Source organism: Enoplosus armatus, chromosome 1 (genome assembly GCF_043641665.1).
Source record: "Enoplosus armatus isolate fEnoArm2 chromosome 1, fEnoArm2.hap1, whole genome shotgun sequence".
Classification (NCBI taxonomy): domain Eukaryota; kingdom Metazoa; phylum Chordata; class Actinopteri; order Centrarchiformes; family Enoplosidae; genus Enoplosus; species Enoplosus armatus.
Window position 1 is genome coordinate 30,617,473 of NC_092180.1, and position 26,750 is coordinate 30,644,222.

At 46.2% G+C, this 26,750-nt stretch overlaps 2 protein-coding genes across 3 annotated transcripts; one reads left to right on the forward strand and one right to left on the reverse strand.

Moving 5' to 3' along the window:
* Nucleotides 1-1,497: 1,497 nt before the first annotated feature.
* Nucleotides 1,498-4,398, forward strand: lto1 (LTO1 maturation factor of ABCE1). Its single transcript, XM_070904678.1, has 5 exons — nt 1,498-1,635; nt 1,743-1,848; nt 2,164-2,234; nt 3,149-3,266; nt 3,913-4,398. Exons 1-5 carry the CDS (start codon nt 1,586-1,588, stop codon nt 3,982-3,984), a joined length of 417 nt encoding a protein of 138 aa, XP_070760779.1. The 5' UTR covers nt 1,498-1,585; the 3' UTR covers nt 3,985-4,398.
* Nucleotides 4,399-12,600: 8,202 nt separating this feature from the next.
* ccnd1 (cyclin D1) lies at nt 12,601-16,733 on the reverse strand. 2 transcript variants are annotated; one of them, XM_070902575.1, is made up of 5 exons: nt 16,421-16,733; nt 14,677-14,892; nt 13,692-13,851; nt 13,290-13,438; nt 12,601-13,183 (listed from the first exon to the last, which is right to left on the reverse strand). In XM_070902575.1, the coding sequence occupies exons 1-5, from the start codon at nt 16,595-16,597 to the stop codon at nt 13,028-13,030; spliced, it is 858 nt and encodes a 285-aa protein (XP_070758676.1). In that variant the 5' UTR covers nt 16,598-16,733; the 3' UTR covers nt 12,601-13,027. The 2 variants fall into 2 exon arrangements, with proteins under 2 accessions (XP_070758676.1, XP_070758668.1); XM_070902567.1 differs by having other exon boundaries at nt 16,400-16,733.
* Nucleotides 16,734-26,750: the final 10,017 nt, after the last annotated feature.

Consider the following 26,750-nt stretch of genomic DNA (forward strand, 5'->3'; position numbering starts at 1 on the left):
TTCTATTCAAGAATCCCAGTGAGGCATGACAGTGTGACAGTGAGCCGACATGAACAATAGCAGGACCCTGAAAGTGAAGCAGCTAAAATGGAATTCAACCGTCATTCATTTTATGATTTACACCCCAGGACCCCTAATAGTCATAATAATCCAGCTGTGGAAAATGGCACTAAAAAAAACTGAACCACCTACAAAATTCATTTTGTCATTCAGAACCTCAGAGGGTTAGAGGACAATTAATGGACACAAATGACCACGTGCTACAGGTAAATATGCTCCTCAGTCTGGTGCGTGTGTCCCCACCCACCTCAGGGAAATGTTTGTCGAACTAAATCATTAATCTGTGTTAATGTTGGTGATGACCCCATAATCCAGCTGTGTTTTCACAGCTGTTGGAGAGAAAAACACCTGCTCTTTCCTGGTAGCATCAACATAAAACCCTACTGGACTTGTGGACCTACTGGTTAGGACTATTTGACAGTATCAACGCCAGTGATAATGTTTGCTTTTAGCTTTCTTTTTCAGAGGACTCTGGCGGGATGGAAGTCTACAGGCTGGTCAGATTCAGAACCCCCTTGCTGGAGAAACCTCATTTTGTCTCTCGCCTTGTCTTACAGCGCCCTCTGCTGTTAGAAGGACACATTTTCATCAAAATCCACAAGTATAGCACCAACAGTAATTTGCGATGCAAGGTCAGGGGAGACCTGCTGACCTTTCCAGCCACTGCTGTCAGAGAGAGCCTAGATCTTGTCGATTAATTGTGTCATTATTTTTAAGGCAAAAGTTCCCTTCTTCCAGCTTACCAAATGTGAGGATTTGCTGCTCTACTTGTCTCATGCGATAGTAAACTGGATACTCTTTGGTCAAAACAAACAATCTGAAGATGCCCACCTTGTACATTTTTTTAAAAATTTTTTTTACCACCTTCAGACATTTTACAGACCAAATAATTAATCAAGAAAAGAATCATCAGATGAATGTATAGTGAACATAATCCATATGTTCTTATTTGTACAAAGAAGGTAAAGTTATTGAAACAGATAGATGAAAGATTTTTGTCTGTTGTGCAGATGCAGTACCTTAATTCATTCAATAATACTTAATAAATTATGCTACATTTCTACTCTTGAATGGGAGCACCGGTACTGTACAATTTCCCCCCGGGGATCAATAAAGTATTTCTGATTCTGATTCTGATTCTGATCAGAAACACAGCAAATTGCATTGTATGTGGTTAGTTGGGGAGATACAGTAAGAGTTAGATAGAATTATAAATAAATGTGTATTTAACTTGTTAAAGCATTCAGCATTATTGACACGTTATTTATTTTTTAATTTAAGTTTTCCAACAACCAACTTGTGCTAGTTCATTGCAGAAGCCTCCGGGCTCCTAGGGGGCAGCACCGCTCTGATGGTGGCGGCAGCAGAGCCTGCGCAGTCAGCGGTACGCAGCTGGCTATACCTGTGTCGGATAAGAACATCTGGAGCGCACGGCGGTCAGAACGCGGTGAGCTAGTTCGTGCAGAAGAAGAAGAAGAAGAAGAAGAAGAAGAAGAAGAAGAAGCAGCCCGCGAGTGAGCTAGAGATGGCTGGGTGGGAAGACATGTTTGACAGTATTGTTACGGCGGATGAAAGGTGAGTTTTCGTGTTGACCGGGGGCACGGCTTATTCTAACAAGACTGAACATAGCCTCGAGCCACAACCACTGAGTGACGGGGAGTGGGGCGGGGGCTGTTTTCCAGGTTCCGAGGGGAGGGCTACCGGGACGGATTCGAGAGAGGCACCCGCCGAGGACTGCAGGACGGCCGTAGACATGGAGCCTCTCACGGGGCCAAGCTATCCACTGAGGTGAGCGGTGGAGCTAACGCTAGTTAGCCGAGTCAGCTAATAGAAGCTACCAGCCTACGCGTCTGTTATCGAACTCTAGCGTAGCTCCGTGCCTTAACGCTGCCCAGTTAGCGTCACACCCAGCTGCCCAAGCCGTGTCGGTGTTTTCAGCTGAAGTTCGTCAGCTGTGCTCACCACGGCCACCGCTACGCCCTGTTAGCTTGAAGCCAACCCAGGACTAGGGTTTAGCAGCCTGTTAGCTTAACGTTGTTGCTTTAAACCCCCTGCGGCCTCTCAGGCGCGCTCACTGTCTCTCGCCCTCTGTCGCCCCTACAGATTTCCTTCTATTATGGGTTTTCCGTCACGTGGAAATGTCTCCTCCAACACAACACAGATGTCAAGTCAAGGTATGGTCTCCTCAGACAACACCACCATTGTCTTCCTCCACTGTCTTCTAAACTACACGCATGATGCAAGTGACTTGAAACCAGTGTCTCCTCTGCTTCAGTTTCAATAGCTAAAAGCAGCAGGCAGTGACTCAGACCCCTGTAACAGTACCGGGCCCTGTTCTTCTCACATGGGTTCATTGACCCAGGCCTAAATGATACTGTTCATTCTCATCCAGCCAAAGTTGGTTCTTTAAGTTGGGGGGGGGGTTGTTGATTGATTTGTCCATCTTGAACAAAAGCGTTCTCTCATTTAGAAGTAAAGGCAGCAAGAGTAGATCGTTGAAACCATGATCAGCTCTCATGTGATTGGCCGAGGTAGATGTGTTGGGAGGCCTCCCAGCATGTGTTTCTGCATTATTATTATTATTGTTGGTGGTGTTATTTTTGTTCTACGTGTGCACTGCGTCCACGCTACAATTGTTGTTGCACAAGTTATTATGAGTGAATGCTGAAGTACAGTTGATGCGTTTTACTGTTCAGGGTACGAAACCCCGTCATGACGCCATAATTAAATGTGTGTTTTCTGTGTCTGTCAGTCAGACGGTTTTAATTGTGTTCAATTGAAGAGCGTAAAAATCCAGAGATGCGTCCAATCCTCAACAATCAAATCAAGCTCACTCAGTGATCTCAAGAGTATCCGGATATGGGGGAGCTGTGCTTCACATATGGCCATGCAAGGAACTGGATTCATTGTTTGGGAATATTGGGGAGTTTTCTATGCTATGTCCAGCTGGTTTGAAACATTGGAGCCTTCTTGGGGTCCAGCTGCACTTAAAAACCGATCAGAGGTGTGATTTTGAGATTTACTTCAAAGCCACAGTGAGTGTCCTGTCTCTGTGTGTGTGTGTGTGTGTGTGTGTCTGTGCTGCCAGAAAGCGCGTGAAGGCACTGGAGGCCGTCCTGCATATAATCCAACAGTCCCCTCATGATGATCCGCAGTCTGCAGAGCTACAGAAGGACATGGAGAAACTCCGCGCCAAGTTCAGACAGGTACTCCATTTACTCGGAAATTGGTAACGGTGAAGGGTGTCCCAATGCGGTCCGCGGGCTGATCGGGGGATCCTTTTGTTTACTGTAACCCACTGTTTGTTACTGGAGCTGTCATACACACACACACACACACACACCATTGTTAGTGAAAACACTGCTTCTGCAAGCGTAGGCACGGCATTACTATGAGCGAGTGAAACGCCGAGTGCTTCAAACTGCCAGCTAGCAGTTTACGTCAGCCTTGATACGGTACCTTGCAGTAAATATGAAATGTCATATTGTGCGACAGTTTTGTTTGTCTTTAGGACTTTTCAGTGGACAGCAGATAACTTCCTGTCTGTCCCTCTGATGGTCACAATAGAAGCATTCCTTTTTCCAATGCACCAAGCTAACGCTGAAGCTAATAGACTTACTGATGAATCGGCCACTATCTCTAGTCGCCCTCATATTGACCTGCTGAGAGAAACCCCAACCACTCCAATGATTTGCCTTTACACAGCCTTTGATTTGGTCTTGGTCAACGCAAGATTTGGTCTTGTACCTGAACGCATTCCTGTGTTGGCCTACTGCGACAGATGCAACTATCCTGCATTAGCAGAGCAGTTACCGCGCGCCAGCTAACCCTCCTCCATCTGGTATCGTCCAGGTCTGCTCTATGCTGAGTGTCCCGACGGACTTCAAGGACTACATCAAAACTTCTGAAGGGACTTCTTTCTGAACCTCCTGATTATGATGGAGGAGGAAGAGGAGGAGGAGCCGACGACCTCTGCGCCCTGGACAGAAGAGAGGGAGGCTGAGCTGCTATCAGCCAGCAGCCCTGATGTCCCACAGGTGGCAGCAAGCGATCGGTCTGCAGTGGAGTCATTAGAGGGTTTGGAGTGTGAAGCACAGTCATGGTGTTTGCATTGTGTTGGGAAGGGTAGACATGCAGGAAAGTCCAAAGACCCTCCTTTTTAAACTGAATTTGCGGAGTCTGGAACTGGGCTCCAGTGAGAAATCCTGTTTTCTTGTTTGACTGTAAGAGAGTGGATGTGTTGCAGTGATTCAGTGTGCAGCTGACTTGTAAGACAACACTGAGGGACACAGAACAGAACGGAACAAAGACACCAAAATAAAAATCGATTGAACACGATTTGCTCTCTGATGTCTGGTGTGTTCTTTGGGAGGTTTGACTTAACTACAGTGACTGAATAACTGAAGCAACACGTGCTGGTGCAAAGTAACTAAGCACATTTGCTCAAGTCATTTTTCGCGTTGCGCTCCTCCTGTGCCCCGACTACGTTTATCTGACCGCTGTGTACTTTTAGTTTGCAGAAAAAGCGGTATGAAGCGGGACACCTAGCTCAAACTGTGTTGAAATATAAAACCTCCTTCACGAACGTATAATGTTCAGCCTGTGTTGGGATGTAGTTTGCGCTGCCGTTGAACTGTAACCGGGTGGACAAATATGTTAATCAGTATATTTCTACACTCCCAACAAACTTTCATACTTTACTCACAACCTCTTCTGTATACTGATTATACTTTTTTTTTTTTTTTTTTTTGAAATAAAGTCAAACGTATTTTTACTTTATTTTATGTACTTGTATTTTGCAGTTGTGGTTTTGCTACGTCAGTAACTGGTAGCATCCAGTCAAAGTGTTGCATACAGCCATACACATACCCCTCCAGCTGCAATATTATATATAACGTACCATTGATCGCTGGACAGAAGATGAATCGACTCCTCCTCGGATTCATTGATTCACCATTTAAGCCAGTTCTAATGCAAAAATGCCAAAACTGAACAGGGTCCAGTTTGTTAAATGTGGGTGTTTTTACTCCTCTGGTATTTAACTGCACGTCTTTGGGGTTTGGACTGCTGGTCAGACAAAGCAAGCACTTTGAACGTGGAAGTATTTCTTTCTTCTTTTTTTTTTAAAACTATTCTGACTTGTGTCAGATCATGTCACAACGGATGTCAGATTCCCACCAACCACGCTGAGGGAATCACCCAGTGCAGCAGTTTTGCTGTCTTTTTATAGGAATCTTTGGATCACAATAAACCAATAACAGCAGTAGTGTGCCTTTTTCATACAATCTGAGTGATACCCGTGAGACGGACAGTGCTGGCCCTGGATATTCTACGGACTATGGAAGCCACGAGGGGGCGCTGCTGTCACTCTGTGATTACAGGTGAGCTTTGTTCACTGACGACAATAAATACGCTGATTTTATTGGAAATATAACTTTCAGGCTCTGCTGTAAGGGGTGTATACGTTGGGGTGTAACCAATAATGAATACTGTTCATTAAAAAAAAAAAAAAGTAAATCTTGCAGTAAAAAAAACACTCTCAGCCCGTCCTCTCCTACTCGCCCAGTCTTTCCTGACTTTTCCTCCCTCTGTGTCACAATGGCGGAGGTGGTCAGTGGTCGATTGGGGGCCATCGTCCATCGGGCCCCAATGTGTGGTTTTGAAATGTTACTGCAACGTTCAGGAATTGTCCGTGGCATGTGGGACGTGTTTTGTCGCGTGGCTACTCCACTGCCTGGCTATGATGTACGGTCTGCTCTGGAAGTACGGCACGTGGGGGCCCCGCAGGTTGTCGTAAAGAAAGGAGGGAGTCAGGGACGGGGATCCAAGTTGCGTAAATGATCCTTTCAGAGTCCGAATGTTTGTGAGGAGCAACAAAGGGTTACGGCTGTGATGGTGCCATGCGCTGCTCCACCTCCGGCCGGACTGGCAGCTTTTAGACTGGCTCTCTCTCTACTGACGGGGAGCCACTGGTTAATGTTAAACTCCTGTCCCCTCTCTGGATAAAACCAGGTCACCAGCCTCTGCTGTGATTGTACAGAGCGTATACGTGCTGCTGCTCTGTCGACAACAACAACAATGGCATCAGGAGGCACCAGGGAGGACCAAAGAGACTTTTTCAGCCTTTGTCAGCCAGCCCGCTTTCTATTCCATGTCCAAACTCACACTGACAATAACCCAACAGGACTGTGTGTGTGTGTGTGTGTGTGTGGTGGGGTACAGTAGCAGCTGGTTTATGCAGTGTCAGGCAGCAGGTGAACGCTGTCTTCCAGTCGGCAGCTTCTGAAGGCGAAAAAGAGAAAGAGGGAGGCAGGGTGGAGGAGGGGTGACAGGGGCCAAATGAGAGAGGCTGCATTCAGATGAGTGTTTTAGTACGACTTGTACCCTCTTAAAGTCAAAAAAAAAAAAAAAAATCAAAGGCAGAGACAGAGTGTGCAATTATCAAATGAAGAATCCAAAGAAAGAGAAAAGGAATGAATCGATTGTAGCCATAGTAAAGTGGAGAGGAGGAGGGGGAGGAGGAGGAGAAAGGGTACGGCGTTGGAGGAATAATGAACAGAGGAGGAAGGAAAGGAAGAGAGAAGGAGGAGGTGGAGGAGGAGAGGAGAAAGATGAGGAGGAAGAGCAGGAGGGAGAGGAGGAGGAGGAGGAGGAGGAGGAGGGACCGAGGTCTTTGAGAGAATGTAGAGGAATGTGGGGAGCAGGTGGTGAGTGGTGACATGAAAAGCAGTGGTGACAAATGCAGCCGTCCGGCCGGCCGGCCGGCAGCAGAAAAGCCCTCTGAATGAAATGGTGGCATCGGATTTCACCACAAGCACACCAACAGCTCCATGAGGAGGAGGAGGAGGAGGAGGAGGGGGGCCTCCATGGAGAACAGCAGACACACATGGTGTCGTCTGAGTGGAGACGCACACAGTTACAATAGAACTTTCAATTATATATTTGTACACATTCATAATTATCAATGATCAGTATGGATACAGAAATTGTTAAGAGATGTGAAAAATGAAGTTGTTGGCTCTGGAAAAAGTTTCTTTATTCTTTTTTTTTGTTGGGGGGGGGGGTTCTAACCACTGCTTTTTGTTATGACTTATTATGAGTTACAATGAAGAGAATAATCAGAACACAAAGCTGAAATATGGATAACCCTGAAAGGATCAGTCTGGCGTTGCTCCGTATTTGTCTCATTGCCAACAAATCCCATGAAAAACGCAGCACTTCCTAAAACAGCTGCTCACCGTGGTTTTTAATCAAACCGGAGGGAAACTTGTTGGGGACTATTTTCAGCCTCGGATGACTCCACATGTGGCTCTCCAGTGAGTATTTGGGGGCAGTGTACACTGAAGGCCGAGTTCCAAGATGGGAGCACAGGCGCCGGAGGTATGGTATACACACCTCTGGCCCACATTGGTTTTTAAGTCGCGGGTTGCTGTGTCCCAGTACGTCGGGTAGTGGTGGTGGTCTGGACCTGTGTTAAAGGATCCAAAATGGCTTTGGCAGGCCCTGGTTTGAGTGGAGAGCTATACTGTCATTAGAAAGATACAGCCAGTAGACAGCTCGGTGAACCCCCCCCCCCACCCAGCAGAATGGATCCTGGAAATACTTCCCCCAGTGTTTGATGTGGTCTGCTCAGTAATGTCTCTCCCTGCTCTCAGGCCCACAAACACTCACCTGTGACCAGGACCAGAATAGTAAATCGCATGTTCAGATGAGTGCGAGCTGGTTCAGCGTGGAACAGAGAGGAGCCCCCCCCCCCAACGGCTTGGCTTTTCACTTTCAGCGCAAACTGCCATGTTAACACAAACCCGCCACCCGGAGTCCGCTTGGGAAGTGATCGAGGCCGCCGCTCCGCGTTGCGGTTTGGGGGGGGGGGGGGGGGTGCTCCGTTACTGCACATACCAGATTTATAAACCTGCTCCTGTAAAGAATCCCCTCAGGGCCGCTCTGAGCGTCTGACCCACTGGTGTCTTTGGTGAACACAACATTATCTTGACCAATAAAGACAAATCTGACTGCCTTTAATGAACAAAATAGAATAAAATAAAAGAGGAATATTTGCTCCATATTCACTCATTTTGGTATAAAATATGTTTTACTTAAATTAGTTGAGGTAGACCACATAGGTGTGTGTGTGTGTGTGTGTGTGTGTGTGTGTGTGTGTGTGTGTGTGTGTGTGTGTGTGTGTGTGTGTGTGTGTGTGTGTGTGTGTATCAAGTGAAAATATCAATAAACAAAAGATGGTAGAAAAAGTGAAAGCACGGTGTAACACAACAGCAGGCTGTGTTGTATGTGTTACATAGTGTATGTCGGCGTGTGTGTGTGTGTGTGTGTGTGTGTGTGTGTGTGCGTGCTGAGGGTCTTTGTCTGCTGCTGGTTGAGCTGGCGCTGGCAGGCCTGTGGGAAAGGATTAGACTTTCACGCCTTTTCCTCCACACTGAAGCCCCATCAAAGACATTCCTTGCATAACAAATCAATGAGTACTGTCACACACACACACACACACAAATACTCCTGTTAATCATTAGCCAAACAATAACTTTCCAAGGATCCAGACAGAACTTTCTTGTTCTCTCCTTAAATGAGGGCAGGAGGAAATTAGCACAACTTACAAGTTGAAACATTAGCATGTGTGGCCGAGTAGAAACATGCATGGATTCAGTCAGCACTGGAGCTGGCCGGGATCATCCCGTATGTAAGCTGACATCAGACTGCAGCTGCGCCCCCCCTCCAACTCACGTTTCTACATGGTTCCTGAGCTTGCGCTAATTTGACTTCTGTTGTTTAAAGGATGGTGCTGATGAAGACTGAGCTGCACCTCACCATAGTAGCTACATCCTTGCATCCATTTTTTTTAACTCCAGCTGCCAAAGGTTCCCCATTAATAAGAGGTGACATCATTCTCCTTCACCACACATCGGGAGTCACATTTATCCGCTCCACCGCCGCTGATTATTATTATTTTTCTATAATCTATTTGTTGTATCTCCACTTCAGCCAGACTCTGAGAAATGTTCCCGCCCCTCAGAGGTAATTGCACTCGGTCATGAACTGGCGTGGGCGCCCTGGTCATTTTGTTTTCTAGTTTTGTAGATTCCAAAACCCAGATATTCAATTTACACGTCTGCAGAAAGTAGAAAGGTCTCACACTGAAGAGGATATTTGGGTATATTTGCCTGATAAAATGAATGAAACGGTTCAAAGAGGTGATCGCAGATGTGATGGTTTCGGCTCCAGCGCGCCGAGAGGTGTGCTGGCGACGGCGGCCAATGGATTTGTCGGTCACCTTTCACCAAGTCCCCCAGTGAAAGGAGGATCTGCTCCAGTTTGACGGACTGGATGAGTGACTTTTAGTTACAGGTTTCATTTGTTTTATCGGTGGCTGTCAGTATCGGCTGTTTGTGGATGAAGTCTGGCAATCTTCTAGATTTCTCAGTGTCGACATAAGCTTGATTCACCACCATGAAAACACACACACACACACACACACTCTGTTTACTTTGTTTCAGTCCCATGCACACCGTCCTGTTGTGCTGGAAACACTCACTAGAGTGCACTAATGTGTACCAATCCGTGGCTGAAAATAGTCCCCAACAAACGCACCCAGTTTCGTTCGTTTCAGTTTTCTAAAACCGGAGAAAAATATTCCTCACGATGAAAAGGGGGGCTCGCGCCAACATCCACGTCGCCTTTAGAACCGGAGCTCCGGCATATATCGCCTCGGAGTGTACTGATATGGAAGTCCCGGAAGTCAGTGAATTTGATTGATATAGTGTTATATTGTCAGTGCATAAAGCTTTCAACATCAATAACATCATATAGTGCCAGTTCACTTCAAACATCATCATCATCATCATCATCATCATCATCTCCTGTGGACAAGGACAGTCAGGTCTCCAGGATCCATCTAATTCATGTTTTTATTGTGTAGTCGACACAAATATGAATACACTGTTTGTCCCAGTTGCAGACAACTGGCATGAAGTAGACACAACTGTGTGGAATGATTTGTAAAAACAAAACAAAAGACAGTCTATGGCTTACGGAGCACGACACTGAATCTATTTACAAACTCAAATCAACTCACTGACAGTTTGAAAATTGGAGCAAAAAAAAAAAAAAAATGAAATGAAGCTTTTTTTCTTTTATAAATATAAAAAGTGGAAAGGACAGAAGGCCACTATGGGCCTAAAGGGGGGGGGGGGGGGGGGGGGGGTAAAGTCTCATTCACAGAGACAGCTTAACACTCAACAGAGTTATACATATCCCATTTTTCTGTTATGGCACCAGTATCAAAGCACGGCCTGGACTCGCTGGTCTCCATCGCAGATGCTTCACCTCAAGCAGGTTAAACAGAGCTAGTAGGCACTGAACCAACGAGTAGAATAGAATAAGAACTAAACAAACAAATAAAAAAAAAAAAAAGACTTAAAATTAGAGATAGATCGTGACTGTCACATGAGGTATTGTGGATCAAAGCATTTCTGTACATTGTCTCATTTTTCCTTGTTTTTTGGAATAATTCGGAAAATCATATTACGTAATTATTAACAAAACAAAAAAAAAACAATCACATAGAATCTACAAAAAAAAACAACAACAAATGAGGATGTCAATAACACAATTTTCTATGAGAAAATTCAAACCTAGAATGGCAGTATATTGACATTTATATGTATAAAAAAAAAAACAACCCAAAAATGTAGCAGCAAACAACAAGAGAAAAGCATCGTTTTTAATCCATTACGTTTTTGTCATCTTTTTTCTTTTTGTTTTTTTTCTTCTTTTTTTTCGTTTTTTTTTTTTAAAACACGTAGCTGGGATTTATTTTTCTATAGCAGCAGAATACAAGGAGTGTTTCTCTCCTACTCTCTATCCTTAATGTACAATCAGAAACCTAATGGACAGGGTCCCTACACAGTTGGACATACTTGTACAATTCAATACTTTTTCCAGAATTGGGTTTGAAGAGAGCCCCACCCCCCACCCCCCACCCCCAACCCCTGCTTGTAGTCATCTGTCCATCGTCGCACATAAAGTACACATCAACCCGGTCATGACAACGCTCCCGTACTGTGTAGGAACCCTGACTTGAACTCTACAGCATTAAGACACACCTCCCTGTTGAGCCTTCACCCTTTTTGCCACTTTTGCTGCCCCCCCCCCACCCCCCCGTACTCTTGCCAGCTTTGCTCTCCACTTTTTTTTTTTTTTTTTTAGGCAAGTCCCCAAGAAACGCAGCCCACGTCTTTTAGGTTTGTGCAAAATCATGTCAATAGTCTCAACACTCTTCTTTTTTTTTTAAGCTTCATCCCCTTCCCAGAATCCATGAGCAGTATTTGAACTGAGGCCGAGCAAACGGAGGAGATGTTGTCCCGGTGATTTAGAGTCACCATTAGATGTGATAGTTTTAGTTTTCTAAATGTTTCTGGATGGCAGGCGCTGCTCTGCAGGCAGACATAGTTAAACGTCAGTAAGGTGGAGCCACGGTGAGTTAGCAAACTAGAAAACGCAAGAAATAAATTATAACTATATAAAAATAAAGTATTATTTTAACTATAAAAATAATACTTTTTTTACTTTACCTCTGGGACCTTCTGCGCACCAAAGTTTAACTAAATCAAGGAGGATATTAAAAAAAAAACGTCAGAGCAGCTCTGCCTGTGTGAAACATTTGGTTGAATTAAAACTCACATCTGAGACTTGGAAGGCAGCTCCAGCGAGCTCCTGGCTCTATGGAGACTCATGACAAGTGTCGAGCAGCATTCAGTCTTATTAAAAAAAGGAAAAAGGAAAGATTTCTGCCATACTGGTCATGAATCAGATCCAGGCGCAACCGGTCTGACTCTCCATCACCAAGAGACTCCTGCTCAAACCCCCATTCCATTTTCATGTTGTTTTACAAACTTTATCACTGTGATTTCTTTTTCTTTCTTTCTGTCTTTTTTTTTTTTTAGACGACCAGCAGCGCTGACCAAAAAGTGCTTTTTTCTTTTTTTTTTTTTTAGAAAACAAAAGTTGGAATGGTTCAACTACACAGAGAAAAGGAAACATAACAGACTGTGGATTGCTCTGCATCGATTTGATCTCATCAAACTACAGCGAGCTGAAATGGTTTCATACGCCCAAGAATCACACCCGTCCAATCCTGAACATCAGCAGTCCACTAGGGTCAGAAAGACAGAGCGTCCCACACTACACAAAAAGGCTTGGGGGGGGGGAAAAACAAAAAAACAAAACAGGCATAAGACTAACTGATGAAGAGGTCTAAAATGATATATAATAAAGTGACTAAACACAAGCAAGCGGGGATATATGAATGTCTGCACTGCAACAAGACAAACATGGGAGCTTGGACAGGAAGTCTAACACATTCTAGATATAACAGAAGAGAAATGAAACAAAAAAAAAGCCTCTTCTATTTAATAAAAGTCAGATTTCAGGTGAAGACCTGAAGGCAGACTACAAGGACCTACTGTACATGACACTTTGGGATGTTTTAGTAGGCAAGTTGAGTCTGCTGTAATTTAAAGATTCCTAGTTTAATATTTGAGGGAATAAGAAAACATAACTACTAAAAGGTCTGCTTTGTGGCTTCAACTCCAGCCCTAACCCGTGGGTCAGCAGTATTCTCTGTCTTTTTTTTCTCTCTGGTACATTTCTGTAGTGTGTCATTTCTTTTCCCGGGATGGGAGGGGGACACTGGCAGGAAATGTGACTTGGGGTTTGTTGCGGGGCGGGCGGGGTGGGGCGGGGCGGGCGCTATGTCCCATCTTGGCAGCGGTATGGGGACAGCGGGCATGTGAGCGACATGTCGGCTATGATAGCAGCCCACCAGGAAGGAGGACGAGGAGGGGAGGCCGAGTTCAGATGAGGCACCCCCCCTCCCCGGCCCGCCCGTCACCACCCTCTCGTCGACAGCTTTCCCTCGATCATCAGGTCATCGGTGCCACGCGGCTGTCAGTCGCCCTCATATGTTGATGTCTCGGACGTCTGTCGGGGTGCAGGAGAGGTCCACGTCCTCGTCCACGCGTTTGGTTTCTGTCGTGCTGCCGTGCTGCTGAGCCTGCCGCAGGCTGGACTCCAGCAGAGACTCTATCTGCTCCTGACATGCCCGCAAGCAGTCCTGCAAGCACAGAATCAACACTGAGTACACGCCACCACACTGCCAACATCGGCGGCCTCTTCCGCACTCTATGGGTATGGGTTTGGGAGAATGAGTGTTAGCATACCGGGTCGCTGCGAATGACCTGCGACAGGAAGTTGGTGAGGTTCTGGGAGGACAAGGAGGCGTCTTGGCTCTTCAGGTAGAGACCTTGAACCGCTGCCACCACGCTGCCCGCCGCCACCATGGACGGAGGACTGGCAATGAAGTTGACATCTGTGGGAGCGACAGAAGCATGCGTTATAGACCGAATATCTACAGCACAGTTTGACCATGAGTAGAAAACACCTAATCTACTTTCAATCAACCCTGCTTGGGAAACATGTGTCAGTACGTTGTGATAGGCTATAACTCAATATACAAAATGTATAAATAAGCACCAGTGGATACTGCATGGCATGCTGACATGACAAATACATGTGAATATTTACTGTCGGCTCCACATGAAGATATAGGCTTCATGTCCTACCTGTAGCACAGAGAGCCACGAAGGTCTGGGCGTGTTTCCTGAGGATCTGCTTGGTGGACGGGTAGATCTTCAGCTTGGACAGGAAGTGCTCGATGAAGTCGTGCGGCGTGACTGAGGCAAGGTCCCACTTCAGTTTGTTGAGAACCAGCAGCTCCATTTGCTGTGGACGGACCAGAGACCAGAGGCATTCACTCAAACTGACCCACTTACTTAGAAAGAAAGATGTACTCCTCCTTTTACATCTACTGTGACATTTAGATCCTGCCGCTGCAGCACATTTAATCTGATCTTCCACGATGTTTTAACGGCTTTACTTTTGATACCGTCGTGGTTAATGTATTCAGCTTACTGTCTTTCATCCCCGCAGTGGTCAAAACGCTGCAGTGCAACATCCTCCAGATTTCAGCTTTCGCAAACATATTTTGTATTAAGTTCCTACGCAATCCTACTAATCAACAGATTTCTTTTTTGTTTTTTTTATGTGTAAACTTACAGGATCGGTAAACGTGATTAAGTATCCCAAACATCACTCTGATGGGGCTCACAGCAATATAAAATAAATGTCACAGCAAACACAAAAGAAAAAAAAAAAAGTGAGTGTCTTGTAGTTCTTCCTATTCAGTTTGTCAGTGCCAATAGCCTGCACCTCTGCCTTACGGCCAGTAGGTGTCGCTGTGCGCCAGCAGTTTTCTTGGCAGTCACTGAGACCATTCATGAAATCAGAGAGGCCTTCCAGTCACCATGGGAAAGTCACAGGCAGCCATTCAGAACTCTGCTGCAGCGACGCCACATTTCTACTGTTTTACATCAACCAAACAATTTCTCCATGCCCATTCAATGCAAACCACGTGACCACGGTGACACTGACAAACCAGATGAACTGCACGCACTGTGTGCTCTCGGGTCATGTGGTCTTCCAGTGCATGCTGCTCATGTAGGCTACTGTATGTGTTACGCAACGTCCATGTCTGCAGAACTCAATTACCAGCAGCTCCCCGGGCTGGACCGAGTTGTCCGTGTAGATGCAGAGTTTCTCCGCCGTTAAGGGCACAGTCTCCTTCATCTTGGACGCTAGAAACATGCACGTAGCTCCCAGCAGCTGTAGTCTTGTTTTCCTGGTGGCCTCGACTGATAAAAATCTGTCCAAATAGTTCATAGCCAGCGGGAAAACCTCCTCCTCGCATTTCTGTTCCTCGCAGACCTGGGGAGGTGAGAAGAAGCACTTAAGGGAGGTTTTTTGCTGTCGCATGCTGGAAGAAAACGTCCCCATTCATATGCATTGTTAAGTCCTCGCCCCCCCCCCCCCCCCTCCCACTGGCTCTGTGTCTTACTCCCGACACAGCTGTTCGCATTCAAATAAGCCATCGCCAGAAAAGACATTAAAAAAAAAACAACAACAAAAAAAAAAAAACACACTTTGCACAGCGAATTCATTCGAGCTTTAAGGAGTTCAAATCCATCCTGCGGGACTCGCCATTTCACGCAAAGCCACATTTCACACGCAGCCGAAAACCTCTTCTAAAAGTCTATTTCTGGAGCTCGTTTATTTACAGCAAGCAAAGGCTGTCGCGCTAAACGTTAATGAAACAGTGAGGGAATTAGTTCCCCCCCCCCCCTTTTTTCTTTTTTTTTTCGTCTTCTTCTTCTTCTTTTTTTTCCTGCAGTCAGTTCTGACTGAGACACAAAGGTGGCGTCGATGCAAGTTTCACTCTCTAATTTCAACTTCGTCATCTTTTCAAAAAATATTTAGAAATATTTAAAAATTAGCAGGGCGCGCGCAATTGGCACGTAAATGACCCCCGTCGAAGGCCCGATCGGACGAGGGTGCAATGTGTCGAATTCGGGGGCGCAGGGATTTTTTAAAAATTCATTTCTCGGGACTTGGGCTTCTTTTCACGTGCTCGCGGGGTGCGACTCTAACCCCGGCGCCCCGGTGCACCGCTTCGGAAATTAATTAAAAATAGAAATCCGGGGACGATTCGATCCGAAAGTGCATGTTAATGTCACAAAACGTCCGATCTATCAAACCCGACTGTTAAAACGCGTTTCACACTTCGGCGCGTTGGAGAAAAATGCCCTTTTTCTCCCCCCCCGCCGAGGCGACCTCCGCGGACAGCAGCGACTCTGCGGAGCAAAACAAACTTTCCCGGCTGATAGCAGCCGAACGAGCCGGAGCAGCCGGCGTGCGGCACCCTCATGATATAGATGCATTTCTGCCCGACCTAACCGACTTACTGTCATCGCCGCTGACGTTATGGATTTTTAATGATATTAAAAACCCTTCTCGTATACGCCAACAAAGATGGCGCGTAATACTGGCACGGGCCAGACTGCATACGTGTACATTGCTTTTATTTCGGAATATTTTCCCCGTGTAGCTACATTTCGCAACCCTCGAGAAAATGCAGGCGGCGGAATAATCGATAACAAAAAAGGCATCCACGGTGGAAAGTGAGCGCGGTGTGTAGCCAATATCTGCTCTTATGGCCGAAGGACCACCCAGCACCCGTGAAGACTTTTCAGAGCGTTTATGTAACACGCAGAGTGAAATATCACTGACATGTACTCTCAAATACTCACTACTTTCACACTAAGCCCCATTTCTCACACGGCGAGAGGCGAACGGGCTGGCGAGCCGCTGATACCCAACAAGTTAGCGGCGAAACTCGGGCACTGAGGGAAAGTTGAAGTGAAGGGGGAAAACCAACCTCTAGCATCCAGGTGGCAACTATTTTCCTCATTTTGGGGACTATTTCTTTCTGAACACACTTGAAGTAGTTCGGCGACGGCAGGTAGTTTTCCTCTGCCTTCAGCATGGTGTGTAGAACCCGGTCGTTGAGCAGGTTGACGTCCTGGTGGGCTCTCCTGATGGAGTCCACCTCGCAGCACAGCAGCTGGTCCTCCATAGTGGCCTGCTTCTGGTATTTCTGTGATTATGAGCCGCTGAAAATGTCCGCGTATCTGTGGGGGGGGGAAGGGGCCACAGCGCACACAAGGCTGCAGTCCGCTGCTCTCAAAGCACGTTCTTCTCTGGGCTGCTGCTGCTGCTCCTCCGGTGTGCGCGAGCCCTCTGAAGCAGGGAGCGCTTCACTCCGCGAGACAAAAAAAAAAAAGAAACGCCGGCCTCGCGCTCGGTAAGCAGACGCGCACGCACGCACACAAAGTTGAGCGTCGAGCGCGCGCGCTGAGGAGGCGGGGAGGGTGCGCGCGGTGACGTCAGCTGTTGTTAAGAGTGTGTGTGTGTGTGTGTGTGTGTGGGGGGGGGGATCAAAGAGACAAGCAGTCTGCTAGGGAGCGCGCGAGGAAGGGATTCTATTATAGACATATATATATATATATATATATATAAGGAAAGAGAGAGGGGAGGACCACCCCCCCCCCCCTCCTCCTATAGCCTGGTAGCTTCTGAGGAGGAGGTGGGAGGTCCGGGGCTGAGTCTGGGGACGTCTGTCCCCGGTGGAGGCTGGCGGCTGAGCGTCGGTAGGGGGCGATAACGGCTCACACCCCTTCTTCCTTCTTCCTCTGTCTCTCCCCAGGACTCAATGAAGGCAGCAGCTCTCCCAGCAAACTGCCGAACATGAGGGCAGCACATGGGACACCAGGCCGTCTGAAGCCCCCACTGCTGCTTCATTTCGTTTCCACTGACTCCTTGGCAGGCTTGTCCCACCTGGAGCTCTGTCAGTCGGGGGAACGGTCAACACCTCATGGGCTGCTTACCCATTATCGATCAATCATTATTGGCACTGAGAGGAGACACATCATGGTATTGATCATTACGCACACACATTTTATTCGTTGGATCTCGGGTCGAACGTCAGCCTAGTTCGTTTTGATAATGTCCGCAAAAGTGATGAGTTCACTTCACTCAGACTCGAATGAAGTGGTACTGGAGCGCAAATAGTAAAGTTGAAAGACTTTACTCTAACACACACACACACACACAAACGGGAGGAGACTGGAGTTGCACCAATGGGAGGAATTGCTGTTACTAGGCAGATGTCAGTGTAACTTCTCATGTGGGGAAAAGTTCAGTGCACTGGGGAAAAAGGTAGACATTGTTATCGATTGAGTGTTTTGATGTCACGTAGTCTTTCAAATAATCAATACAGGCGCTTTCTATTGACGGCCCTGCTTTATTTATCCGCTGCTTTGTTTGCCTCAGTCAGAGGCTGAGGAGAGGGCAAGAAGCCACACATATATATTCTGACGCAAGAGTTGACCAGTCGGGCCCCGTCAGTAGACGTGCAGTCAGTTACCCAAGTTGCGGCCAGCATTCAGCGCAAAGTTGTGCACATTTTTAATCTAGTTTCAATATGAATTGGAGCTTTTCACATTCCTGGGATTCCTCTCTGGGCTATTGGGTGGACTACCGTAATGCCTGAAGAGGGTTACACCTCTGTGGACAGAGCCGAGACTCACATCAGAACTCTGTTGTTGTTGTTGTTGTTGCTGTTGTTGCTGTGAGGGATCAAAAATACAATATGATTCTGCTATGCAAAATATCTTCTTTCTTTCTTTCTTTTTTTTTTTGCCACGCATTTACACATGTAACTGAATTGTAAACGTGTTGGATTTTACCTTCACTTTCGCTTCACGTTTAAGAAAAACCTCTTTTAACGTTTGTGTTATGGGTCACATAAATGCTGCCCTTGCGTACATTTCATCATGCATTGTAGTTTTGTTATGTGATCTCCTCTGTGCAAGTGAACCCCCCCCCCCCCGTCAATACCATTCAAATACTCCAGTCACATGAAAGAACACGAATCGAATCGATCAAGCTCGATGAGCCCTTTTACAAATTCTTTTATCACTCAAGTGTTTTATTTATGTCATAACAAGCCACCAGGGAAACTTTTTTTTTTTCCCCCTTAACTTCTTTATTTTATTCAGTCCTTTTTAACAAATGACAACGTGTTGGAAAGCAAAAAAAAAAACAACAACAACACGTGTATCCTGCAGACACAGACAGCTAGAATGTCAGAAACCAACAGTTATTCTGATCCACTTCATCTCCCTCAGATATGACTTTTCTTTTTTTTTTTTTTATCAATGGCATGTTGTGTCCTCTCATGCGCAGACAGACAGACAGAGGCTTTCTGTGGGAAACAAAGGGAGCCGGAGCATGTGACTTTTGCCGTGAGGCTCTTCTAGTAGCTTTATGGTAACAGGGGAAGGAAGTGTTTAAAGGGCCAGAGGAGAGCTGAAGTTGAGCAGGGCACAGAGCGGTTCAGACTACTGATCACACCAACACGGAGCCCACTGCTGGAAAATCAATGACATGTCAAGGCTGCCATTTACCACATCGAGGCCAAGGCTCTTTTGCCCTGGTTTTTTTTAATTTTTTTTTATTCACTCGCTGTTGCCGTGTACATTTTTGACTTTTCGCCGCTTCTTCGACACATTCAAACTGATTCCAGCCACTCACTGCAAGCCCGATGCTTGAATATAATGTCGCTATTTTCATTAAATTCATCAGTACTTGTACAGTGCGTGTGTGTGTGTTTGAAGAAAAGAAAAGAAAAGAATAGACAGGATGGGAGAATAAAACGCTACTCGTGCTAGCCACAGCATGAGGCTATGCTGCATATTGCCAAATGCTGAGTTTAAGGTCAGGGGACCATTAGGCTATGTTTCAGAGAAGGGCTTTATATCGCTTTGCACACATCGTATGAAGTTAATGGTTGATTTAAGAGTTAATACCTCACTTAGTAGGAATTCGAGTTTTCCACAGGTTGGCCTATCTGGGTATGACTTCGGTTTCGCTTTGACTGTACAGATATGGGCCTCTCGCACTTCTCACTTCTGCACGAACCCGCTTCCCGCCCCCGTGCTCGGCGGCTGGCCTTCTTGAGCGAGACGAGGATGTCGAATCGAAATGTGCATGTGTGTGTAAAAGCTGCGTCGCTTGTCATCGTCGAATTCATTCATTTTCTCAGCCTCGACCATTCCATTCATTCCCTTTCCCAGTGGGCTACTGCCTTTCATTCATTCAGTGGTTTGGCTGGTATGTGTGTGTGTGTGTGTGTGCTTACTCACCCCCCCACCACCACCCCCCCACCACCACCACCACCACCACCCCTCCCCCCCTGACACTCCCCTATGTTATTTGTAACCCCCACTCCCCAATTTTACTTAATTCTTCACATTTTCTTTATTGTTATTAGCTGTGTATAAGCCTATTCTTTTACACATTATACACATACACACACACACACACACATATATATATACTCATTAATGTAAGGTAGGTAACAAAGCCAGCAGACTGCAGCATGCATGCCTTGCATACCTGCATGTGCCAACAAGAAGGTAACCATTTGCCTGTGACAAATAGTCCCAGTTACTTCCTACTTGTGTGTTTTTTTTCTTCTTCTGCTTGTGTGCAACTTGATTGATTATCATCCAAATTCTGTTGCTTTCAGGAAATTGACTTTGCTAACTTTGGATATTTTTGCCACAAAGAAATATTCCCACAAATTATTATTTTTTGTGCTACTCTGTTGTCCTGCCTTCAACTCACCCCGAGCTTTAATACCGGGACAAGTTTGCAGGGGCGTTGAAGTGGTGACATTTGTCTTCACCCTCATTCTATGCCCCGGCTTTGAAGTCCTGATTCCTCTTCATATTCTAAATATGACCTCCAACAGCACGCACGCACACACACACACACACACACACACACACACACAGAGTATCTGTGTGAGGGCTTCCCTTCCTCCAGCCATCGTCCAGCCGGACTGAGTGAAAGAGAGGAGGCAGCAGAGAAAGAGGCTTCTTCCCCCGTGAATGAAACTCCTTTCTCAGCTGAGGGCAGGTCCACAATGACCCTGCAGAGATGGATAGGGAGATTGTCCTGTGAAGTGATCCGCGAACACAGATAGGCGGGGGTCAATCTGGGCATGCGTGTGTATGTGTGTGTATGTGTGTGTGTGTGTGTGTGTCCCGCACCACGACTGACCTAACAGCACCTCTGGTCTGGCTAGATGGGTGGGTGCTAAGGGGCCATGTAGGGCCAAGGGCAAGGATAAGAGGGGGGACCCCCCCCGGCACAATGGGGCAGTGGGAGTTTGGGAGGGGGGGGGGGGGGGGGGGGGTTGGAATGTCTGCATCCCATATCACACACACACACACTGCAGGGTGCTACTTTGATAAGTATCTGTGAACGAGGCTCGCGCAAACTGCTAGCTAGCTAGCAGCTAATATTTGACATACCGTTTTTACTCAGGGGTCACAAGGTGGCTGAAGGTGGCTCCAATGTGCGTCGAATTAAACATGTAAACTCATCTTTAACTGTGAAGGGGGGTTTGTACTGACTCATTGCACGGCTTTACGTTTCATGCAGTTCTTGCAGTCAGGACTAAAGACAGCTACTGCCACTCGGCTAGCTGTATCTTCCCATGGAGAGTTTCTTCATGTGCTCCAGGTCTTTCTGTAACATGTCTCACAGCAAGTGCCAGCCAACTTTAACGCCAGATAACAGATTTTATTGTGTTAAGATGCAACAGCTTGGCGTGGGAAGATGTAAAGATCGCACAAGAGGCCGCTTGTTTTGAGGAAAGTGGCTTGCAATACATAGGCAAAACTGACACCTAACTTTGCGTGGTAGCCATGTGAAATGAATGCGGTGTAATTCCGTGTGTGTGTGTGTGTGTGTGTGTGTGCGCGCTCTGCTAAGAAGACGAAAGGCTTGTGACAGCTCCACACACTCCCCAGAGTCTCAGGGAGTTTCTTCACCTGGGGAAATCACTGCTTTGTGTCGGACTCCGCCCCCCTTTTTTTCTTTTGCATTTGCATTTGCAAATATTTGCATAGATTTTGCATTCTGGCTTCAAAGTAGTATTCCTGAAGCAATTTGGACAAATCCTCCTAGAATCACCCGGAGCGCTTCCATTTCAACGACATGGGGAAAAACCCCGAACTCTTCTTCATGGGAATTTAACTATTTAGTGGATTTTTTTTTCTATTTAGCTTGGGAGGTTTTATTCTCCAACAGGAAAATCCCGCTTCAGTCTGATTGGCCACGTCCGTCGCGTTTTGCACAGCACAGCAGGTGACCCACGCATTGAATAGACACGACACCTCTGAGGGGGGCTAAAGCTTGGCAGGTACGTTGTCGAACAATCGCTTCTCATTTCGCTTGCCTGTTTGCCTGGAAAGGCCCAAAGCAGTGATGAGTAATACTTCCTCAAACTGTGTCCAGATCAGCAGATTTGGAGCTGATGAGGACTCCCTGCAGCCACAGCCCCGGGGTAAAGGTGTGTGCTGTAAATATTAAATACAGGCTGTAATAATAACCGCCAGTCGAATTCCATAGAAATGCAACTAATCTGATAAACTGAAGTTAAGTGTTAGTGTTTATAAAATAGTGAGGATAAAACTGTGGCACCAACTGTGGTTTTCTTTAATTACTTATTTGACATGTCATTCGTTATTGTGGAAATAAAACTAGAACTAGAAAGGGTCACGCGTATCATTAACACTTTAACCAGTTTTGATTATGTCAGACTGGTTTCCCAAACTTTTTAGTGGTGTGCTTAAAAAAAAAAGGGGGGGGGGGCGCTCTGTTGATACCCGTGTGATGTGGCTTGCTGCAATAATTGCAACCCTGATTATATAAAATACTTATATAAATACATGACTATTTAGCTAAACTGGCAGATGCCACTCCTTAACAGAAAACAACCAGTTATATTTTGGAACCCGGACAATGGAGGAAAGCTCATATCAGAGACAAAGACCAGCAGGTATCAGGTTCACGCCTTTAAAATGCTTACTTCTCTCCATTGAGTTTGGATGTGTTACGCCATGAAGTAGCTTTAAGGGACGTGAACTATATATATATATATTTTTTAACAGCCAGGACCTGATACAGATTGTTCACGACAGTCACTGTGTATTCTGCTCTGCATTTACACGGCGACATGCGCAGCCAAGGCTGAAACAACGTCCGACGTGGCACCAAGCATCAGGCGTTGAAGGACGGAGGACAAAATTTGAGGACGTAAACCCGCGTTTAAGCGCACTCACTGCTGTGCCATAATACAGGTGCCTTTTTCGTTCCACTTTTGTTCATTCAGACTGACAGCTGATTTCTCTTCGGGAAGGGAAGCTTGTTTTGTTTTGTTTTGCCCCGACTACTCAGCAGTGAGCGATGTCCCCGCTGGTCGACACAAGCTGTGGTGGCGGTTTTTCAAGACGAACAAAGAAACATGCTGATTTAAGAGGTATTGCAGCCAAGGATGTTATCATTATTTATATATCTATTCGTTGCAGTCAGGTTGGGTTTGTTTTTTTTTTTGTCAGCATTTCTTCGATATGAAATGCTGAATTCTTAAAATCTCAAGTTTCTTCAACAATCATCAGTGATATTTCACTGAAAGTCACTGCACTGCGAGCCTGTGATCTGCATCTCCTTTGAATGGCATCGCAAATTCATAGTTAGGTCCTTTTTTCAAAACTTGGGTGACGCCACGTTCACAAATAACTTTAGAAAACAAACCACGATGGCATTCATTTCAGCTTATATCCTTTTACTGCTTTTTTAAATTTTTTAAATTTTTATTTTTAAATCATCCAACAGTAAACTGTAACCCCCCCCCCCCCCCCGAATGTGGTCTGAGCGATCCGATCTCAAAGCTTCCTCAATGCTTGGGTCTTGGGTGCATTCACACCTGGTATAAGAGCTGTCCACCTGCGATCGGATCACCCAGGACGCATGTTAATACCAATAATCGGTGTGATCACTTCCATCTACCACACACACAGTTAGCGCTCGTCATGCCCAGCAGACTTCACCACATGAAGTGTCGGGCTGAGAGGAACTGTGGGAGTGTTTTGGTGAGAAAGAAAAATGCACTTGTTTATTGTGTAAACGTGGAGCCGTTTGGTGGGCTGGGTATACTTGCGGTTTAGCGGAGGTGGAACAGAAAGAGGCTTCTAATTTGAAGACATGCCCTTAAACATCCTTATTACCCCGGTACACCGTGTCACACGGCGTTTCTGCCTGTTTAGATTCAGTAAAAGGCTATTTGGCTTAAGTGTGGCGCACGGGCTGTGTGGGTGATAGTTAACGTTCCTTTCCTAATAGGAATGCAGGATATGTGGAAAGGTACGTTCTGATTAGCAGAGTGTGGGTGGCATTTGCTTTCTTGAGGACCGTCCATCCATTGTCATTTTTTCTGTCCTTTCTCAGAGGCCGCAACCTGTTTCTGTAGAGGACCTCATGCCTGCTTATTGTGTATTACTCTTACTAATAATGCGTTCAGCCTCTCTCTTTTCCAAGTGTGCATCTGTGCCCTGTTTTCGGGGGGAATTAGAGCCTGTAACCTCTCTAGCGAGTTCTGGGTCTTCGTGTCAGAGGCAAGAGAAAGTTCACCATAAAAAAAAAAATTAAAAAAAGGTATATGGTACAACATACAAGCCTTTATGGGACATACAATTCATTAAAACTATAAACGCACTCCCCAAAACAGAAAACACCCCCAGTGGACAACATTTAATGGACGCAGGCCACTCTGAAACGCTGCAAGTGAGTTAGCACACACCATTGAAGAGTAATACTGTGTGATGTCACAACTATACAGTCACCGCACTCAGCCGCGCCCCCCCCCCCCCCCAGCAGGTCATCTGCTCCAATCACAGTACCACCCACCAAGTACAGGGACACGCTCATCCGCCCCACTCAGTCTGTCTGAGTTATTGGAGCGCTCTGCTCAGGAACTACTCTTCAACTGTTTGGAGGTTGTTCAGTTTGTCTCAAATGGCTTGTTTCAGACAGGGGGGGGGGGGGGGGGGTGGGGACTGAGGGGCTGCAGAAAGGGTCAGGAGAAGATACATAAGGACTTCTTTTTTTGAACTGTGAATCATGCAGAGCTGCTCTAGTGGAGTCCCAGAATAAAAACATAGAGCTGAAATGAGCAGAACATGGGACCTTTAATATATGTACATGTAATTACATTATACATGTAAGGCGGATTGCAACTGAGAGAAAAGTACGAGAGCTATTAGATTCAGCTTCAGACGTCTTTCTTATCATCAGTGACACAACTTTCAGTGAATGCAACGACAAACTGATCTGATCCACATTTGAGTGGAAAGAAAAAAAAGAGAAAAAGGATGAAACCAAGATGACTTCTGGACTAGTTGCAGCAGTGGTAGCAGGAATTGTAGTCATAGTAGTGGGAGCAAAAGAATGTGGTTTAAACCGTCACCTCTGAAGTGCGCGCACACACACAGACACACACACACACACACAGACACACACACACACACACACACACACACACACACACACACAGACACACACACACACACACGCTTTCAATAAGGACGTCCCGGGAGAATTTTCTCTTTTTGCTCTTTGCCGACTGGCTTTAGTCAGGATGAAGTTTCATTGCCCTGGGCTGTGGTCTACCTCAGCTTTCCCCTTGGCCTAACAGACACACACACACACCCACACACACACACACACACACACACACACACACACACACACACACACAGGGGGGAATGTGGGTGGAAGTGGTTAAAAAAACAACAATAACAAGCCGTTTCTGCATATGTGTTTGCACGCGTGTGTCTTCTACTGCAGGAGACCCCCCCCCCCCCCCATGTTCCTATGTTTACTCTACTATTACTGCACATTCTCCTGTGTGTGTGTGTGTGTGTGTGTGGGAGGGGGTGTATGTGAGAGATTACAGGTAAATGCCTGGCGAGCAGTCTGGTAACCATTATGTTGTCACTATTATGTGACTGGTTGATGGTTGTCTGCTGGTAGAGCAACACACCAACATGAACTTCAGAGATATGATATAACTTCTCACCAGACTGCCTTGGAAATTTAGTAGATATATTCATGGTCCCTCAGAGGGTGAAACGTCATTATTCCGCTGACCCCTTCGGCTTTCACCTAGCGCCACCATCAGGTAAAAACTTTACGACTTTACTTTGGTCCACGACAAGCAGCCCAGAGCTTTTCCATTGGGTAAGGAACCATCCCAGGAACTCAGGAACCTTGCCTTCGCTTCTAAAGGAGGAACCAGGGTCTAAATATAGGTTATCTGCCGTAGTCGCTGGTGGCAGAAAAGGCCCTGATGTAGGGGTACGGCATGTGCCTCATTTCAACTGCTACCAATAGCAAATCGAGTGAGCCGAGCAGTGCCGTACCATGCCACCATGTGGAAACTGTCAGGAATCAGTTTGCGGCACTGAAAGTCGCTGATCGGCCAAGCGCAAAACTTGAGCTCTTTCCTTAACCTTAACCAAGTGTTTTAGTTACTTAAACCCGAACCATACATGAACCAGAGCTTATCTGCCATGGCCATGATCTTTCCCTAACCCTCATCCATACCATAGGTGTCATGTGCACATGGCGAGCATTTGACACAGGATGTTGACACAGAACGTAATCTGGGTTTTTTGCAGAATTGTCTAATAAGGATTCCATTTCCCCTCTGCTCGTCTTCCCGTCGTGCCACAGAAAATGCGAGGAACAGGATGTGTCTTGTGTTGGAGACTGCGCGTGAGAATTGTCTCTCAAACGCCACCATTGGACCATAATTTGCCCAGTCTTCATGGGTCTTCAGATGCAAACAGGAATGAGCGAAAGGGATATTTAGCTTCTAGTTTAAGTTTAGCGTAAGTTTCGGCATTGTGGCTCCACAATGCTCCTGCATTATTTGGTATCTTACATTTAACAACCAGATTTCAATCTCCAGGAATCTTCACGGTCCGTGAATCCGTGGAACCCCTGACCTTCCCTCTACTTCCACCGTTGGGTCCAAACCTCCACCTGTACACAGGAAATATCAAACGTAAGCCAGAAGATGAGTCCTGGTCATTAGTCTTTGACAGAGAGAGGCGTTAGGCATGAAACAAAGGGCTATTTCGGAAGGCCACGGGCCATGGCTTTATTGAGTGCATCCTCTGAACTTGAACAAGTGGACAAACCACTTCGGCAGTGTGGAGCACCCACAGAACAGGGGGGGGGGGGCGATGATCTTTGTCTAAAACTCGCTGCCACCAAGGTCAGTAGACTCCTAATTAGACATACGCAGTATA

Coding starts and splice junctions, on each gene's coding strand:
- ccnd1 (XM_070902567.1), bottom strand. CDS start 16,597: ATGGAGGACCAGCTGCTGTGCTGCGAGGTGGACTCCATCAGGAGAGCC. Junction 14,893..16,399: donor TTGCCACCTGGATGCTAGAG/GTTGGTTTTCCC, acceptor TCACCTCCCCAG/GTCTGCGAGGAACAGAAATG. Junction 13,852..14,676: donor TCCAGCCCGGGGAGCTGCTG/GTAATTGAGTTC, acceptor GTCCGTCCACAG/CAAATGGAGCTGCTGGTTCT.
- lto1 (XM_070904678.1), top strand. CDS start 1,586: ATGGCTGGGTGGGAAGACATGTTTGACAGTATTGTTACGGCGGATGAA. Junction 1,849..2,163: donor GGGCCAAGCTATCCACTGAG/GTGAGCGGTGGA, acceptor TCGCCCCTACAG/ATTTCCTTCTATTATGGGTT. Junction 3,267..3,912: donor TCCGCGCCAAGTTCAGACAG/GTACTCCATTTA, acceptor GGTATCGTCCAG/GTCTGCTCTATGCTGAGTGT.